This window comes from Battus philenor, unplaced genomic scaffold, assembly GCF_028537555.1.
Source record: "Battus philenor isolate CCGP_79_NKW_IND1 unplaced genomic scaffold, ilBatPhil1.0.hap1 SCAF_6, whole genome shotgun sequence".
Taxonomy (NCBI): domain Eukaryota; kingdom Metazoa; phylum Arthropoda; class Insecta; order Lepidoptera; family Papilionidae; genus Battus; species Battus philenor.
The window spans coordinates 3351596-3372068 of NW_027181726.1; the positions used below are offsets into that span (position 1 = coordinate 3351596).

At 31.1% G+C, this 20473-nt stretch overlaps 3 protein-coding genes across 3 annotated transcripts; 2 read left to right on the forward strand and 1 right to left on the reverse strand.

Moving 5' to 3' along the window:
* The first annotated feature begins 1814 nt into the window (after positions 1-1814).
* On the forward strand, positions 1815-3846 carry LOC137930221 (uncharacterized). Its single transcript, XM_068773414.1, has 4 exons — positions 1815-1871; positions 2672-2845; positions 3392-3546; positions 3617-3846. The coding sequence occupies exons 1-4, from the start codon at positions 1815-1817 to the stop codon at positions 3675-3677; spliced, it is 447 nt and encodes a 148-aa protein (XP_068629515.1). The 3' UTR covers positions 3678-3846.
* LOC137930220 (uncharacterized) lies at positions 3596-8720 on the reverse strand. Its single transcript, XM_068773413.1, has 5 exons — positions 8548-8720; positions 8349-8466; positions 7919-8112; positions 5167-5791; positions 3596-5079 (listed from the first exon to the last, which is right to left on the reverse strand). Exons 1-5 carry the CDS (start codon positions 8637-8639, stop codon positions 4027-4029), a joined length of 2082 nt encoding a protein of 693 aa, XP_068629514.1. The 5' UTR covers positions 8640-8720; the 3' UTR covers positions 3596-4026.
* Positions 8721-10044: 1324 nt separating this feature from the next.
* On the forward strand, positions 10045-19205 carry LOC137930195 (tetratricopeptide repeat protein 27). Its single transcript, XM_068773362.1, has 12 exons — positions 10045-10185; positions 10266-10648; positions 11842-12100; positions 12357-12591; positions 13052-13276; positions 13778-13949; positions 14296-14371; positions 15386-15560; positions 16119-16305; positions 16869-17044; positions 17625-17772; positions 17845-19205. Exons 1-12 carry the CDS (start codon positions 10125-10127, stop codon positions 18118-18120), a joined length of 2373 nt encoding a protein of 790 aa, XP_068629463.1. The 5' UTR covers positions 10045-10124; the 3' UTR covers positions 18121-19205.
* The last annotated feature ends 1268 nt before the right edge of the window (positions 19206-20473 follow it).

The window sequence follows — 20473 nt, forward strand, 5'->3', positions numbered from 1 at the left end:
AAGCCAACTAGCGAAATTACTACAATCATTACCTAAATTAAATACAAGTACACCAATGGAGATAGAATGAATAAATAAATAAAATTAAGATTTTAGATGTATTATGTTACCAAATCTTATCTTTTTAAAAGTTTGTTATGTTCGGGCCATTTGTTTATTAGTAAACATAAAAATACATTAAATGCACCAATGAACTAGTATATAATAAGTTTCAGATTATAAATGGTTATTATTATTTATTGCTAAGGCTTCATTTTTTTCATTGTTTTTGTACCTCTGGATCCTTGAGTCTGAGTTTGAGGTTAATATGTCAGTATATTGTATTATAAATAAGAAATTCTTTTAAAAATAATGGTTAATAAATTTACATGCAATGAAGATAACTTAGACATTCATATATCTCTTCGCCAAGAAAGACAAAAACATAAATATGTCTTTAAAAAGCATTAACTATTTTTTTTTGTTGAAAGAGAAAACATGTCAATAAAAATATAAACTGTTGCAACTTATTAAAAAAACTGCAATAATTAAATTTTATTAATGACTACTCTTATTTAGTTCTTTTGTGTTAAAGTTGTTTTGGTTTGGTGACCGGAAGAAGGCAAAATGTCCACCCTTTGTATGTATAAAGATAAATAAATAAGTCATTACCTCTGTTAATTATAAAAATACTCTTCTTTAATACATATGCTGTTTCTTAAAATGATTATGTAAAATAATGTATTATAATTTTAAATATAGAAACTGATTTAGTTACAACTTCATCCTTGGCTTGTATAAATATAGTATGATAATTTCCTTTTATACTGATAAAGGCAACCTGCTTTTAATAAAATAAAAACTGGAGTACTGTGTATTTTTTTTTGAGAAAAGTAATTGTTCTGTATACTGTACTTATGTTTAATAAAATTATTAAAACCTGCAAATAATATAATAAAAAGCTTATATTTTCTCATTGGATTTTATTTGTCTTTTGACTTTAAAAATTTTGTTACTCAATTGCAACTCATGGCTAAGTGCTTTATCTGTTTATCTTTCCAGGTGTTCATTGATTTTTGTATACGTATTTGTCAAATTAAAAAAATAATTAAAGTAATTATTATCATATGAAGCTAAAGGGAAAACAGAATGGTCAATGTATTTTTAGCTATGGTATTAACACAATGGCTTGTTGTATATTTTTAGTAATTTCGTTATGGTTCCGTTCAAGCCTGATTATAGTAAATATATTTATACAGGCGTGATGCTTGTATTTTTTTTTGTATAATAGCTCACAAATACGCAAAAACATTACGAGTATAAATAAAATAATTTACAAAGCTTGAAAACATAAGATAGGTAAATTAGTTACGTAACTAAAGATTTGAAAAAGTATGAATATTAAAACACTACAGACTAAATAAAAAGTGTGTATACAATTAAAAATATTTGATACACTACTGTTAAATATGACAACCAAATTTAATTAAGATTAATTAACTGATCACCGATTTATGTAAAGTTTGTATATACCTTTAAAAATGTCAATAAATACTAGACCAAAGTCACCTACGCGAGCTGAAGCTATTGCTAAAGCTTTACAACCGGGACCAATTTACGGTCCAGGGGTTTTATTAGGTAAAAAGTATGGTTTCTAATGTTTATTCGTAGCGCACTAGAATGCTGTAAATGCATATGTATATATAGATATTTATTTATGAATGCAATATTAAAATCCTCGTTTTCTTGTAGGAAATTGGGTCGAAGATTTAATAGAATGTCCTAAAGCTGGAACATTATATTTTCCACCTAAAGAAGATGTTGATTACGCTAAAATGCAACCGGAATCAAGAAAAGAGGATTTCCGTGTCAATAAATTGAATAGCGGAACGGTGGGATATTATATAGAGGAATTTCCTATCAGAGAAGAAATTTTACATCTTAGTATTCTAATCTACAAACAATTTAATATTTGTGATAATCTCGAGCCGTGCTAAACTTTGGTGAAATGATCTAAAATGTTTTTTTTTTCATTGTCATGAAGTTAACAAAAATTACTGTTGGCGTAAATAAAATAGCAACTACGACATTGAAATTTTTTTGTACTGCTTATTATAACAGTAAAAATCAAAAGCCCAATAAAAAAAATATGGAATTGTCGATGAGCGTCATTTAAATTTTTTTCTTCTTTTCGACCGATAGACGCCCACACTACAAGGTCCTTCGCGTCCCCTAACTTCGTCCCTTAATGATGTCGTCGGTCCACCTATAGGGGGCCTCCTATCCACGCTGAGTCTTCCGGTTCGTGGTCGTCCATACGAAAGTCGTTTAGCCACTACGACCATTGATTGCACAAACGGTGTGCACCGCCCACTTGCTCGACTGAAGTGGCAGGAGCAACGTCGGTGACTTTGCTTCTCTAGATCTAATTTCTGATTCGATCTCGATGATTACCTACTTATAAAGCTTACTGTTAGCGACCACATCTCGGGTCCGTAAGCCATCACCAGCACCACACTGGTCAAAGACCTTTGTATTTAGGCACAGTAGTATTTTGGATTTATATCATTACATAGCACCTAATACTATTGCTTATTTAAAAGAAATATGTCATTTATATAGAGATACATTAATTTGCCAAACTTCAATGCCTACGAACCGAATAAATTATATGTAATTGTAATTATTACAGGGTAATGTAGTCACGGTAATCCGGCACACCAGTCATGATGCATGCGGTAATTACGCGACAGTAAACGATCTGGTTTATAACCATCTTCCAAAGCCCCTGTGCGGCCCAAGCCAACGTTATTACAAAAGGAGTGCACATCAGTTTTATCCTCAGCCGGATCTAATGAAATGTTTTGTACGTTTTATTTTACCGCTGTTCCCTTTAAACCGAAATGCTAAACGCGTAGTGACAGGTCATGCCGAAGTTTCTAAGCTTGGCGGACGTCCAGATCCGTAGTAGATATCTAATGAAACGGCCTAAACCACAGCTTTGTATGAGTATCTAGTGTTGTCACCTTTAACCTGGTGAAGCTGAGTAAAGATTCTCATCTTTCCCAGTATTTGTCAATGACAAAAAAATATATTTAGCCTTGTCATTATGCATAGTATGGAAAATTAAGAATAACTTTGTAATTTGTTAAATTTTGTAACTGTTTATGTATACAGATGATCAAGTTACTGTTACTTGTAAACTACGATATATTTAGTAAGGTAAATGGATGTACGTAAATAATTTGACATGAAACAGTTCATTATCTTGTAAATGATACGGCAGATTTATTAATCCTTACGTAGACTTTCTCTATTTTTCTTGAAATTTTAACTAATACGTAATTTAAGTTTAGCAGATGTATGAAAATGCGTGTTATATAAGTTTATTCTATCGGCTAACTATCCACAGGGCAATGTCACTGAGTGGGGTCTAAGGAAGTATTTGCAGCAGGAGTGGGCGTGTGCTGGCGTTTCGGACTATTTTTCCACCTTTTACGACGACACGTACGTTGCGCCGCTGCCGTCACAGTATCTACAAGGCCCGGATCGAAAAGCGCGAAATTCGTTAGTATCTTGTTGTTGATAATTAATTTAAAAAAATGAAATATTTTATTATAACACTGTTTTATTGCAGAAAATTCACAAAAACGTTCCGTTTTAAGATGACAAAACCAATAGAGAAAAAGAAACAATGATAACATCAAGAATGATTTACGCTTCTCTGAAAAAAAAAATCGTTAGTCTTTACATATCACATTTTGTTCGAGATGAGGACAGTGACGTCCATACAAAAATTGTAACAATAGAATAATTCTTAATGCTTTCATATATTTGCCACCTGGCACCGAACACGAGATCAGCATATCCTTAACTTTATACTCAAACATTAATAACTAATAACCGCTTACAAACTAACATGATATAACTTAATTATATTCTTAACTTAATGGCAGTTTATGAAGATTAGAAGTCGATAGAAATGAAACTAATGGAAAAAAAAACAAGTAGTAGTCGAAATGAGTCAAAATGACTAGCACCGCCACATTAGCGAGGCGTAAAGGAATTATCTTGAGGTAATTTAATCAGCCCCGGCCCACCAGGGGCTTTGAATATACTATTCTGGGGGAAAGGTTGCTGTCGCGCGAAGACGTTCTGGGATACAAATGTCGGCTGAGCAAACTTTGGTTGAGGTATTTGAACATGGTTATTGTACTGCATTTGTGGGAAGACGGGGGAGCTTATCGGAGTAAAACTGGAAGGATTTTGGAAATTATAATTGCTTGTGTTGCAATTTTGAAAACGATCTAGAAGGAGGGTATTTCTGTCAGACTCGCCGCAAATAGAATCCTCCCGGGACGGAGGCTGCGAGAACAGGTTCCTTTGGTTCATGCTCGATGTCTGCGACTCAAAGCCGGAGCTTTGGCTAGAAGACCGGCTTCCGTTTACACTAAATATCTGCCGTTCGCCCTCGGTGCCCCAGTAACCTCCGGCGACCCACGATGTACTGTGACCTAATTTGCTTGGTGATATAAGAGGCCGTGCACGATTAAGAGGCGTAGGGGCAACAAAACTGGGCGTAGCTGTGAACTTCCTCAACCCGAAAACTGGCTTACTCTTCATATTGCCCTTCTTTGTACTGATACACAAGGAACTAATGCTTTCATCCAATTCCGAATCAGAATCACTTTTTACTAAATTCTGATATTTGTTAAAGGATGGCTTTACAAACACAGTATCAGATACAGAGCTTGGGCTTTTACTTAGGAGTGTGTTAACACAAAATGTTGAATTAAGTTTCGGCTTGCCCCATGAGCTTTCTGTGCGCGGTGTGCATGATCTGCCATTACTCATGCCATTGTTCAGCGGACTGAGGTTCTCATTGGATGAATCTGTAAAATTTTGTAAGCCAAATTTGCTAAGCGATACATCATCATCAGTATCAAGTGAGAAAGTATCTTCTTTGTCAATAAAGGATTTTGTTGATGCTTTGAGGAAACTTTTATCTTTTTTTGGTGTAGTCTGCAACCTTAAATTTGTTCTACCAGTCTTTGATTTCATTTTTCTATACACTAACATAAGTCCCACAACGCTAGATATCTGAAATTAAAAAAATTAAAAGTATGTATATAGTGTATTAAATATTAAAAAGGAATTATAATTTGTTTTTCTTTTCATATTACTTACCTTGACTAAACTTAGGTAAATCGGGTCTGACACAACAGAGCTATGCACTATTGATGTAACTGCAAATACTGTCCACAGTAAGTCAATGATTATGCTATAATTAAGTTTGTTTATATTCAAAAAATGTCCTATTATCTGTACAAAACATACAAAGCCACTTAAAGCTTTCTGAGTCAAATCATTAATATTATGTAAATTTCCTCTTTCATAATAATGTAATATGCCTATGGTCTCTATACTATTTATGTCATAGAAGCTATATTCTAAAGAGGGGAATGTTATAAACATTTTCATTTTAAGTATAGTAAATATTCTTTCAAATAGATTAATAATGATATCTTTGATATTATGCAATGTGCTGAGTAAATTTTTATGTTTTTTAATTCTAGTAACGAATTCAAAAACAACTAATAAAAGAAGAATCCCTGCTATGAATGTGGAAGAACCATTAATAAGATTTCTAACAATCTGGTTATGTTTTTCTTGTCGTTTCTGTTGTTTCTTCTCTGGTGTCCTGGTCTCCAACAGCTTAGAACCTAGAAGAGTTTCTTTTTCCTTGTGAAGCTTGCCTTGTAACACTTTTTTACATGGACTGCACAATCTGTATGCCTTTTCTAACTGCATTCTGTAAAAAGATTTGCATATTAATCTTTTCTATCGAGCCATATACATTTTTCTTTAAAGCCAACTATGTGTACCACTTTTCAAAGTAGTTGTCTCAATAAAATAGCTCAAACATTATTATCTGCAGTCCAAAACAAAGACAACCTGATAACACTAGAATATGAAACATAAACAATTATAATATAAAGTGTGTTATTTCATATATGCAATTACAATTTTTGAAGTGCTTCAAGGTTTAACATTATTCTCAAGTTTGGTATCTACAAGTGTGAGCTTGTGATAAATTCATAATTGGACAAGATAATAATATTTGCAAGTTATTATACTTTTACATTTAGTCTATATGTAAAGACTTAGTAAAACACAGATAACATAAAATTTTAGTTTTTTTATCAAAGTTTTGAGTATATCTCACAAGGTGACTACATGCAAGGAATCTATCTACCTCAAATTCTGTAGAAAAAAATCTTTTGAATTATGTTTAAAGTGGTCTTATACATAGTAAATAATAAATCAATCTTCTAAAGAGACTTAAAGGATACTCATACATATTATTCTCATAATTTAATATGGCAATAAAAGAAAATGTTGATTTGTAATTATACATTGTGGATAGTATATATGTTAACATATTACATATCAAAATCTATTTGACCTAGACATTATGTGGAGTGGAAGAGATAGATATTCTTAGCAATATCATCACTTCACCAATTTTGATATTAACCAATGCAAAAAATTTAACATAATAGCATATTGCGTTAGTGTTACCATGCTTGGCAGGTGAGTTAGCGATTGCATGGTTATATTGTAGCATAAGGAGGATGTTGCTGTTCATCCTTCTGGAAACTTGTTTTTGAGGAATAGCAATTCTATATAAATAATTCACAATGTATGAATTATATATTACACAGTATCCTGGGTATCAAACACATGACCTACTATTGCAAGTCCAACTCTGGGCTTCTACTGCTTGTGACACTTCATGTAGCATTGTTGAAAATATTTGAGTAAATATATTACAAACTTTTGTAATAAAGTAACATTTATAAACCATATCTATTTATTGGCTATATCTTTTAAACACAATAATAATAACTCTAAAACATAACATTATCTGTATATTGCTTCTAGAATTAAATTTAGATAAGACAATAATTCTTTCATTTAATCTTATAACTTTACTTTGGATCGGATTATCTGTGCTTGTCATAAAAAAAATGCTAGAAGTACCCACTTTAATACAAATTATAATAAATTTGAAGTCCCTAATAATAGCACACTTTACTTTAAAGATATGGTTAGAAGAATTTAAATAATGCCCTGATCTGAGATACGGCTACAATAAATTCTGGTAATTTTATTTTGTAATAACTTTCTCAGATATTCATAATACAATTATAATGGCATTTTATTTCCAATTTGTATAATCAAGGTAAAGAATCCCTTACACACTCATAGATTTTTTTTCCTTGTTTATTATTGATAAACTAAATTAAGCTTTTACTAGTAACTAAAATAAGCTTTTGAATGATTAATTATTATAACATTATAAATAGTAAGTTACCACCAGCTTGGAACACTTATCTGTTGAAAAAAGCTGGCCAGAAATTCAACAACTGTTCTTTTAAATGAAATTTTTCTTTAACAATTTTTCATGACTACACTGTCATATCAATCATGTAAGTCAACAAACCAAGTTTCACACATTTTAATCAACTAAAAACTCTTAAATACTAAAATATTTATTTAATAATACATGTTTAATTTTATATTTAAAATTAAGATATGGATGGTCTAAGATATCTTGTAGAACTTCAATCTATATGTGTATGCAAGACCCATTAATGAATAAATTTAATCATTATAATCATGTCAGCTGATACACTTACACTAAGGCATAGGCCTTCCTTAAAGATTGTTTCAATGCCTGGTCTTGCTACTACTTCCGGCAATGTCTTGTGACCCTGACTATGTTTAGACTGTATGTTAATAATGTTTGTTTTTAAATTTTTAGTTGACAATAATGGATATTGCAATATAAAATATAATATGAAAATGACGATAAATTCTATTTTAACAATTTCATATTCGGCATCACTAATTACATAATACATTTTATACTTACTTGTATGAGTCTATTTCTTCATCAAATTTTTTCTCATTCATTGGTACAAAATTAGCCAACTGTGTCATTTTGAGCTGCTGGTTTATGTTACACATCTTGCATAGGCCATTCTTTGGTGGGCTCTTTTGGAATACATTTGACGTTTTGCATACCTGCTCTACAGCCACATTAAGCACCTTGTTATAGTCGCCATCCTGCATCATATAAATTTGTTTCAATTTAATGAGGCATTAATAAAATTAAAAAGTTTCTATGGAATCCTTTTTTTTTCCTTTCTTACTACCCAAGCATTAGTAATTAAAATCTAGACTACGACGAAAATAATATTTTGTCCTAATACAACTATTTTTAATAAATATCCAATCAATAATGCATAAGTAGTCAATATTAACAGAAAAATATCACCATGGCAAGTGCAAAGTCGAATCACCTTTGTAAATCCATTATACTGTTCACATATGGGACAAATCCAGCAATTGCGTACTGGAAACTTTATCCATGTATTACAATTACAAAACCAACAATTAACGCGCCATGGTAACGCTGACCTGCGAATAAAATACAACAAAATTAACATTTCTTATCAGGCGGGAAACTGTGTAACCTATATCCATATCAAACGCACTTACCGCAGCTTGTGAAGAAGTTTTAGCAGTAATATTGTACAAAGTATAGCAGTTATGGTAATCAGCATAGATTCCATTTTATAATTAAACTTCATTTTTGTTATAGTTTTGTCATTTATATTAGAAAAATCTAATTCATTGTCACTAACCTAAAAAAAAACTTCGCCCACCCACCATCACTGACAAACCACAGACAATATGTGCTAAAAATGCTATAGACTTAACTTAAGGTACAGTTTAGAAACGATTGGGCAAATATCACTTTCGATATAAAGAAAAGAACTTAAATCAAAAATCTGTTCTCAGTTTTATTTGTATTTATTTATTAATATAGTCTTTTTTCGTCGTAAAAGTAAAAATAAAGATGAAATGATGAACGAATACTTATTAACATCTAAATTGTAAAGAGTAACAACTTGCTTGCTTTTTTTTATAAATGCTATTTGTTTGTTGCTATTTATACCTTCAAACTATTTATAACTTAAACAGGTTTGAGATGGTCAAGTGCTAAAGGCACCTGGCTTTACGCGCTACGATGAAATAATCGTCTATATTGATTAATGGGCAGGTTACAGCCGCATCAACATTTCAAGTTCCTGCTTTCAAGGCGCCGAGTAAATTTTGAAAGCAACCACTCGAATACCTGTACGAATAACTTAGCTCGGAGAATATAAATAGCCAAACAAACTCTAAAAATACCAGAAGTACTGGATCGTTAATGAGAAGTAGAATATTTCTGGCTGTGAAACTATAAATTGGTGAAAGCAAATTGTAGTCGCATAAGCAAATGGGACGCATTTCAGTGTACAAAAATGTAACGCTTAAATATCAATAACTGTGTCGTTTTCTCAGTGGTGGCACCTTTAATAAGCGAATTGATTTGGTTGACGAAAAAGTCAAACACATAGAAGTGTCACCCTTTAAATGATCACTGCCAAAGTAGGTAACACAGGTCTGTGTGAAGGATTTCTTTGCGCATGAACCGTGATACACCCAGCACCAGAATCCTTTCTGTATGGCCTGTAGTCTATGAATAGTACGCGGTGGAGCATGCGTGGCTTGTATGTCATGACTAAGCAAACTATTGATTTGTAAAATATTACCTTATTGTCTAAGGACATTTTGCTTGGTAAGGCAATTAAAAATATTTTCTGGAAATATTATACAAAAAATAATTTTTGATGACATTGTTATTATCAATTTATTTCTTCACACAACAGCAGAAATATAAATAATACTTTTATTTATTTAAACTTTATACTAATAGTAATGATATTATGCAATTTTTTTCTCCAGATATTGCAATTGATAAATTCAACGAAATGCTCGCTAAAATTTTACAAAATACTAATGACTTGTAATATTCTTCGTTTTATTTTTTTTCTAATTTTTGCGATTTTGTCTCATATTTATTCGTTGTCATACAATTTTCTTCGTCTGAGTTTTATTATCACGTTAATAAATATTTATTTAGGTTATATGTCAAAATCATGCCTGATTCTGTAATATACCGTTGTTAGAATTTAGTTAATTAAATATACATTAAAACCTTCCAGGATTGAAAATTGAGTATTAAAAAAATGTCTACTAAAACAAATGTGTGGTTTTTGTGCAACTACGACACACATTTAAATGATTCTGGTATGTTTTAAAAACTGTTTTATACACTTATGTTCATATATTTGTTTATCTACAAATGTATTAAAATAATTTACTTCCAGATAATGAAATATTAAAGGAATTGTGGTCTGGCAAATGGAATATAAAAGATGCCGATTTATGTAAACAATTCATTTCTTGTAAACTGGAAACAGAAGCCTTGGTGAATATATTTAAAAAGTGTTCAGAGGACAATGGCTATATTGAAAAGATTTTAGATCTGGCAATTAGTTCATTTTTCACTTATTGTAATATTAATTGGAGTGCTGAACCTGAAAAATTTGAATTACAAGAATATTTTGGTACAGATTGGCCTCAAGACATAGATGTTCATACAAAGTTACAGAGTGATTCTGAACCTTTGTTTCCAAATGTACTGCATCCAGAGCTACTGTATTTTTCATCACAAATATTCACTTCTTTAAATTTACTGGAACAGAATTTGGTAAGTCAAAAAATTTCTTTGTGAAATTTAAGTTTAATTTTAGGTACATTTGAACTCAAAGCAGTAAAAAATTGATGTCTTGCCAAATGTAATCCCAGTAAAAATCCACATCTTTTGTAAAAGTTAGTAAAACTATCAGTGATCTTCCTTCTAAAAACCATCTATATATATTTAAAAATTTCTTAGATCACAATTACTACTAATGAGATTACCTACTTGTGCACAAGTAGAGATATAGTTTCTTTTTTCCATATACATTCAATCATTATATACACAGTGATTGGTTAGAGGTGTAAAGAGGTAAACTTGTAGCTCATTTGCATCTTATAATGTGTAATATGTGCTATTCAAAAGTCTATGGTTTTACAAATGATATCTAATGTACTGATAATAAGTGTTACATTAATTTTTATAGCAATAAATTATTAATAACTACCTGCTGCTGTATAATTTATTGCCAGAAGTTATTTTCCAGTTGCATTTCAGTTTAAAAAAATATGGAAAGCTTTTCAGAACAAGTATTTAATTCAGTGTGATTAAATTGGGATATAGATCTTCCCTACAAAGCTTTTACACATTTATAATTATAACTCTATATACTAGTAAATCATTGAAGTTGTTTCCATATTTTCTTTTATGTATTCTTCATATTTCTCTACTTTGGGGAAATAAGTATTTAAATATTTTTGATCTTGGAAAATAACATAAATAGAACCAAAACGTCCTCAGGGATCAATACACATTTAATTTTGCATGCAATTGGATTCTTGTCAAGTGTCCAATATTTCACAAAAAATTTCACACACTGAGATGGGATAGAAAAGACTTGAATTTTTAATGGACTTTCATACTTACCTGGTACAAATACAATTTAAATTCCAGTGTTTGAATTTGATTCTGTTATGTGAAAAGGAATTTCTTAGGACTGCATTAGAGATTGCACTAGAGGATCTTGCATCAGGGTGCTACAATGGACCAAAGTATGTCATAATATGTCTCAGTGTGATAGTGCAAGCAGAGGAACACTACATTTATGTCTGTAATGCTATTTATACATTATGCTAGGCTTCTAGAATGTTCTACATTTACGCAGCTGGTGTGTGCTGACTGATGACAAATTCTTATACTATAAAGTTTGAGTCTGCATATGCCATTAATACTTTTCTATAAATTTTTCCAATTGATATTTACAGATTCATCTGTGGTGGTGTTTACGTAGCAAAGTAACACATCAAAGAGCTTTAGAAGAATCTAGTGCAACTATATACAAGGATTTAGAGCTTATTATAGCAAAGTTGTCTAATGAAGCACAAACATTGGATAACAGTCGACTGAAAGTATTATTGTATACAGAAATTGCCCAAGCATATTTAATATATGGCAGAGTGCAGAAAGTTGAAGAGTACTTATTAAAAGCTAAAGAGACAGCTGGATTGAAATTAGAATTGACAGGTTACATTATTTTTACATTACTTTTCAAGTACAAACAGTTGCCTATGTTAAACAATAATAAATCATAAATACTTTGCATTTTGTTAAAGAGCTCTACCTCCAATTACATCCTATATAATATTTTACAATCCTGTACTCTAAAAAATAATATTAATTATTACAACTAGTACCTTTTAGTATAGTCAATATGAAGTCAAAAGCCAGGATCCCTAAAATTTACTTATATATAAGTAAATATTACTTTTTTTGTTTTCAGGCATCCTAGGAAAACGTACCAAATTTCAACAGAATGCCTTGCCTCAATTAGCTCTTACTAGTGAACTTGATTCAACTGTAGAGCGGGAATCAGCGGAGATAAGTCATGGAGATTCAGCTCTACCTCCGGATATAGAATTGCAAGATGATGTAAGATTGAACAAGAGAGAATTCATTGAAAAAGTCACCCAGGCAGAGCTACCGAGTTTGGAGCAAACTTTATGTTTGCTTACTGTGTATGTATAATTTGTTATTTAATAAACCAGTTGTCCGCCACCTGCTTCACATGGATTTTGTGAGTGTAATTTCATAAAATAAATCCATTTTACAGATATAATTTTGAAAAATCTTGTTTTCTCAGTTCCAGAGATATCAGGATAAGTCACCACATAGTGGTTATCTCACACATATGTTATAAAATGATAAAAACATTTGTGATGTAATTAATATTGTAATAATATTGAAATAAATAGGCCTCTTAGCCTAGATAATTTAGCATAATTTTATATAATACTTTTAAAATGACAGAATATTTATATGATATTTATATTTAATGGTCATATAGGCTAGTTTTATAATTAACTAATTCTCCAAACCATATTTCACTTTGACTATATCTCTTCACAGGCACCATAAAGCTTTCTATTATGCTTTTGGTATTAGAAGCATAAGTAACAAATTATTTTAATTTTTTAGCCAGTATATACAAAAGTCTCAAGCGAAAGATGAACTCATGGCAGAAGAGTTGCAGCCATATATTGAAACAATTCTTTCCCAACAGAAGGGTCCGTGGTCCACTCGAGTAGCTGCTTTGCTTATTCGTTGCAAGCTGGAAGCTAATCATAAGCGCACAGTAGAACGCGCTATGATGCAATGCGAGACCATTGTGAATGATAAAACAAATGTAGCAGCAGTAAGCAGGTATTTATTTATCATTGTCATTGTCAATATTTCAGCCGTAAGACATCCACCGTTAGATGGGCATCTTACATATATTTTCCAATATGATCAGTAAAAAAAGATCTTAATAAGGTTCTATGTCCACCTTATGGGCGCTAGTCGATCCTTGGTCTCCATTCCAGAACCTTAGATTCCCAGCAACCATCTTTTCTGCTACTCCAACTTTCTAATCCACTGGGCAACAGTAATTTTCGTTTGTCTAGTGATCTCATTCTTGATTATTCATCTTATTGTTATTCAAAACTATTAAAAATTATTTTAGTCATTACCTTATGTGCTACTTTTGATGCTAATTGCACTTTTGAAAACCGTCAATTTTTTTGCACCAAAAAATATTATTGCAAAACATAAGAAGATAAATACTACATATAGTATGTAGCGGCTAGTCTATCATGATTAAAAATAGCAGGTATGGTCACAGTAGACTCTTAACATAGGGTAATGCAACCTTTGTTGTCACAGGCTTTCATACTTATGGGCCAGTGGCCTCCCTTCGGCTTGGACATGGCGCCAACAGCTAGGAGATTTATACCTAAGCATGGGGCTAGTAAAAGCCGCACTCGAGGAATATCTACGTCTGCAGCTGTGGGAGGATGTTATTGTATGCTATACCATGTTGCAGTTACGCCACAAGGTATATCAATCACAAAATTTCTTCATTCTTTGTTACTATATTACAATTGAGGGTACTGTGATGTATAAAAATAGCCAATAGGATAAGAGACATGTTATCTCATCATATTGTATTCCGAAACTACGTATTAAAATAATCAGTTTTAAGTGTAATTAAATAATTTATATTTAGTCAATTTAATCTACACAGCTTATACATAATTTAAGTATTGTCATATTCATTTATACAACGTAATATAAAAGGAAGTGTTTTAAAAAACCATAATTGTCTATTCAATATTTATTGTATTATATAACTATTAAGATAATTTTCTTCCATTTAATGCATATGATTATTATTTTTATAGGCAGCAGAAATTATCCAGCAGCAATTGGACATAAAGCCAACTGTAAAATTATACTGTATGATGGGTGATGCGACTGGTAAGTGTGAATAAGTATTATTATTTAATATAAGTATTATTATTTTTGTACCGTATAAACCTTTTTTGTAGTCCAAGGAGGTTTGTTATTAACTTCTGTATATTTTTAAGACATGTTTGAAATTAGTGCTTAAATAGTCCAGTGTTTTTATTTATGGGAACATCTAGAATAAAAGAAATATGACATGTTATGGTCAAATTGACCAGTTTATTTATTTAGGTACATCAGTAGTACATGTAGGTTAAAAATTTATTAAAAGTTGCCATATAAATAACAGTTCTGTTGTGTTTCTTTGTATGAAACATGTCGTAAAAATTTACTGTATAAAAAAATAAGTAAAAAAATATGTTTATTGAGCTTCATTTCTTGCTGCTTCGAACCCGCTGTATCTGCGAATGTCATTCAGGCAGCAGTGATAGTTTCGTACAAAAAACAAAGAACCAATGTCAAAATATAAACTGTTAGCTTGACTTAATCAATCAAAGTAGTTGAATGGAATCATTTTTTTTTTTATTCGCTGACTTCACTTTTTTACACCCACTCATAGGATATTCAATTAATTAACGAATCAATTCTTACCCTTTTTTTCGAAAATGTTAATACGTGGTTAGTACTCAGACGCTCTCTATATTTTTCGCCGAGTTTTGGGAAGAAATATAGCTATATGGTATTTACCGGAATCATTTAAATTTTTAAAGTGGTCTATAAGAGAGAAAAAAGGTCTGGGATCCCTTACTTTAATATAGGAAGAGTTACTTAAAGTTTATAACTTTGCTATCTGATATGACATTAAATTTAAAACAATAATTAAAATGACGTTAATGAGAATGAGTGAAAGAGGACAGAACTTTATCAATCAAGCAAGCAATCAAGTTTATCATTAGAATATTTAGATAATTTTAGCAGGACTTAAGTTTGTGTTTAAAGTTGTTTTAGTTGTGAAGCATTTCTTAATATATACATATATGAAATGGTGTGAATGTCTAAACGATTTATTTTATTCCATATTTGCAGATGATGTATTGTGGTATAAGAAGGCATGGGATTTTTCAAACCACAGAAGCAGCCGAGCTCAAAGACACTGGGGTAACTTCCTCTTTAACCATAAGAAATATGAAGAATGTATTCCTCACTATGAAAAGTCAGTTGAGATTAATTCAATACAAGAAAGCATTTGGGCAAGATTGGGGTGAGTTGCTATATCTTATATATCAGTCTTATTTATTATCAAGCAGTCACTAATATGTGACCTATGTCAGCCTACCCACTTTTTTACTCTATTTTATATTTGACCCCATACATGTATATGTATATAAATACATAAACATTTTCTGACAGATGATAACAAAATAATCAAGGGACATAATTTCCAAGATTTCTTGTCTTTTAAATAATCTTTTATTGAATAATATGCCAGTCTTGTAAATTTATTTTTAAACTGTTTTGAACTAATGGTAGTAATAGTTAATAATTTTTTGCCGAAATTTAAAAAAAAAAATTCTGTTACCATTTATTAGATATGAATTAAAGATTTTTTCCATTCGCAATTTTGGTATAGCCAGTTTTTTTACGGTTCTTGTAAATATACTACAAATTTCCCGTGTTTTTTTTATTTATTGTAATAATAAATGTATAAAATATTATCATAAATACTTTGTAAAATTGCAGTAAGAATATCAATTTCATTAAACTATTTTCAACCATAAATTGCTTAAAAATATTAAATTGTTGTAACTTACGTAAACAGGTACGCCGCTTTGATGATTGAAAACTGGGAATTGTCAGCGAAAGCGTATCGCCGGTATACCTACTTACATCCCACCACATTCGAGGCCTGGAATAACCTGGCCAAAGTGTATGTGAAACAAGGTGACAAAAATAGGGCTTACAGAGCCCTCATGGAATCACTTAGATTTAATTATGACAATTGGAAGGTAAGGTTTAAAATTTAAACTAATCTGTTGCGTTTGTCAAAATACTAATGACAAGTCGATTTAGTATAAAGACGTCAATTTATAAAACAATAAATTATTTTTTTTTCCTGTATAAGATCAATGAAAATATGTTGAGTAATCACATGGACATTAAAAGAATTACAGAGAAGGCTTACCTTAATGAATTTATTAAAAAGGTCACATTTTCAGAGACACAAGAAAGTGCATTTTGTGGTTTAACATGCAAACTTTAGGTTAATTTAAAACAGAATATCTGATCTGGCGGACTGACCAAACTGGACTTGCTCATACCCTCCCACCGCTCGTCTCGCAGTGGGAGGGTATGAGCAATATATTTAGCAATATATATATTTTTTGTAATATACAATATTATTATAGTAATATATAATATATCAATTCTAATAAAATAACTATGTCCTATACTATATTATCAGATCTTTTCTGTTAAAAATATTTTTATGATTTTCTAAAATTTTCTGAACTTGTTACTTAAATTATGAAACGTGTTTATTGTATTGCATTTCTTTTGTAATTATTTGTAGGTGTGGGAGAACATAGTCATCGTGAGCATGGACACGGGTCACTTTGAGGACGTCCTTCGTGGCATTCATCGCATTCTGGACTTGCAGGGCAAGTACGAGGATGTAGAAGTCTTGACGTTATTTGTGCGCGGTATCCTGCAAGACAGTAAAGACTCTGACGAAAATAGTGCTGAAAGGTATTATTTATTATACTGAATGAATAAATATATCTATATGTGACAGTGGCGCCACACGAAGCTAATTGAGGAACTAATTTAATTTTTTTTAATCTCTAATTTATGATTTTGGTTTTATCTACGTTCGAGTTTTTAACCCCATTGTGACCATCACAAATATTTGCTATTATAATAATTAAAAAATTTGTTGCGTTTTGCCTCCATAATGATTTTAGGTAATGTTGTATGTTTTTTTTTTTGTAAAGCCGAACCAAAAGAATTAAATTACTGTTAAAAGTTATTATCGATCTACTTTATTAACCTTATATATGTCATACTCTGGGTACTATATTACACGAATGCACTGGAATCGTTTGCCTATAGCTATTTATTAAGGGGATAATTAAATCGAAAAAGTATAAAAAATGCTATTATTAATCTTAAAAAGTCGTAAGTCCGCCCTACCACTGTTTCGATCCACTGTGCGCCGACACCGAGCGAAGTAACATGCTAACATGCTGGTAGTGAAGCTGTTAAAACTTTTAGGCCTGTAACCAATAACGTTACTATTTTATTGATTATTTTTATATGTATATTTCAGATTAAGAAAACGCGTTCTTGAACTATTTGGCAGAATAACTTCGATTCATCAAAATAACCCAGCAATATGGCAGCTATATTCTGATCTAAGCCCAACGAATTTGTTGAAAGCGCAGCGACTACTTAAAGCATACAAAGGGTATTCACAGGTAAATGAAAATTAACATAGAAATATAACAATAATGTAATAATTCTTTTTAATATTCTTTGTACGTTTATAGAGTGGAAACTGGGCAAGCAATCCGGAGACATGCTTGAAGGTGATGCAGGTTACTGAGCTTCTCTTAGAACATAGCCTTAAAGCAAGAAAAGAAGCGGAAGAAAATGAAATACAACAAGCTAATCAGCAGCTATCTTCAGCTCGTTTGACAGCGCAGGCAGTTATAATAGCGTCAGGAAAACAGGAATGGCTTAATACTAAACCACTACTGGTTGAATTAAAAGAACTTTTTAACCAAGTCACTGAATATATGATGACTGTTATGTCATTAAATTGAACTGTTTAAAATATATCGTAATGAATGTCTATAATATTCAATATAATTAAACCTATTATATTATATTAGGCCCACGTACAACCGTTTGGAATGGCATAGGATTTTGCCACCATTCATGGCACACTGTGGCATTTTGGAGACTTAAAATACTGTGGGATTCTTCCTAGTGCTGGTAGGTCTTTAGGTAGTAACAACACGAAGTCTGAAGTAGAAGCGTGTGTATTCATTCCAACCTCGTGCTTATTTATATCGACTTAATGAACAATTTTGTTTCTGTGGAATTCCTCATTTTCGATGCGCCGCTGTCGATGATGTAATGTTGGTCTTACAATAATATTTTTTTTCATTAACCACATTATGAAACTATTTAGTGCCGATTCGAGATCTATTGGGGATACTTCATGAATGTGTTCGAATTATGTCGTAATGAAATTAAACATATTCATAAATACATTCCTGCTTACATAATTTGATACGTATACATTTGTTATATCAATTGTGGTTAATATATATAATATGACATAAACATTAGCTTATTAATTTAATACTTTTTATTAAAGACGTAACAAAAAAAATGAAAAATAGTTTTATAATAACATAAAATAGTATATTGAGCTGGGCTCGTTTTTCATTTTAGCCAATTTCTTAAATATAATCATAATACATTAACAAAAGAAGGACAAGTAGCGGGGGTAGTCGATGTGTTTAGGAAACAGTAACTGCATTCTTTAACGTGCCGTTGTATATTGCGATGTGATATCTCTTTGCGGAATCCCATAAAACGCTCTGCACTTTTTTTGTAACAGTTGACAGATACCATATATGTACCGCAGATATGGCGGGAAAAGGCGCAAAACGCGCTTAGTCTAAATCTCTTTTAGTAGTAACTCAAGGTAAGGGCTCTCCTTCGGTCGGGTCATTAGAGTTATTACCGAATTGAACCTCCAATGTCGTCTAAAGAAATCTCTTTAATGTCCAGGAGTTAATTTAAGACTAATATATGTCATATTGAATTACTTGATATGTTTGAATATCCTTTGGTAAAAAAATCCTTTGCCATTCTGTCCCGGTATGTAGGTCTCAAATTAAGAATAAAACAAATTGATTTATATGTGCTAGAGCTCGATTAATTGGAAGCTGTTAGCTTTCTACAGCTCCGTCAAACTCGGCTCTCGGATAAGCGAAATTCTCGGATTAATATTGGACTGGCGTCTCAATGCGACCCCTATAATCTTGTATTGGAATAAACTAAGATATATCTACTATGTTGTTGGAAGAAGGCGTGGTATACCTCTGAGGAACATCACCGGTATAAAGATCTGTATTAACCTTATAAAAGACTCTTATTATATGTTACAAGCAAAAGAGATGCCAATTAGCCTACAGTAAGGAAAATTACTACATATGTACAGAGCACATAATAATATTTTATCTTAAAATTGTGGAGATTATGTATAAAAAAATCTTTGTTTCAATTCTTAATATTAATGAACCTAAAATATCATGACAAATTAATTTCTACATTTGAAAATTTTTGAATTTTTATAGATAAGCTACATCGGTAAACAAGGGAAAATGATTGTAGATGGTGCCAACTATTGTAAAGAAATTATAAATTTGTTTACATGTGACTACCTTTTTAAAAGAATCGCATATAACAAATTAATCTTATTAATATATTCCAAAAAGTCTTTGTAGTGACCTCCTTGAGGGAATATTTAAACCTTTAATGTATTCGTATAATGAATTATTATTAATAAAATGAATATAACTGTCATTGACAATGTCTGTTTTTAATGAATTAAACCCATATAAAACCAAGAATACCTTTTAATAAATCGATTACTATCTTATTTGTTTGCAAATTCAATATGAATAATAATATACGTCTTCAAATATTTGGTATGAACTGTACCAATCTTCGAAGATGATCTTTCCCCTAAGTGAACATTTTGAAAAACACATTTGAGAATTTTCTTGCTGCATATGAGGTCACCATTACATTTAGAAATGATGGTTAGATATTCAAGTACCTAAAACTCGTAAATCATTTAAGTTACTATCATTACAATTCAAAAATTTAACAAACATTTTTTTAAAGTGCTGAATGAATACTTTTCTGGGCATCAATTTATGAAGATACCCAAAAAATGGGAGAATTTGTTTATCGGCATTCATTTTTATAATGATTAACCATATTTAAATTTTAAATTTCATATTAAAAATGCAAAAGATTGCATTTTAAAAGTATAACGGTAAAACAAAACGATGACGTAAGAAATGCATTTTAAGAGGTCTTTTATCTGATGTGATCCGACTTTGAGATTAAGCTGGAGATTTATATTCACTCTTA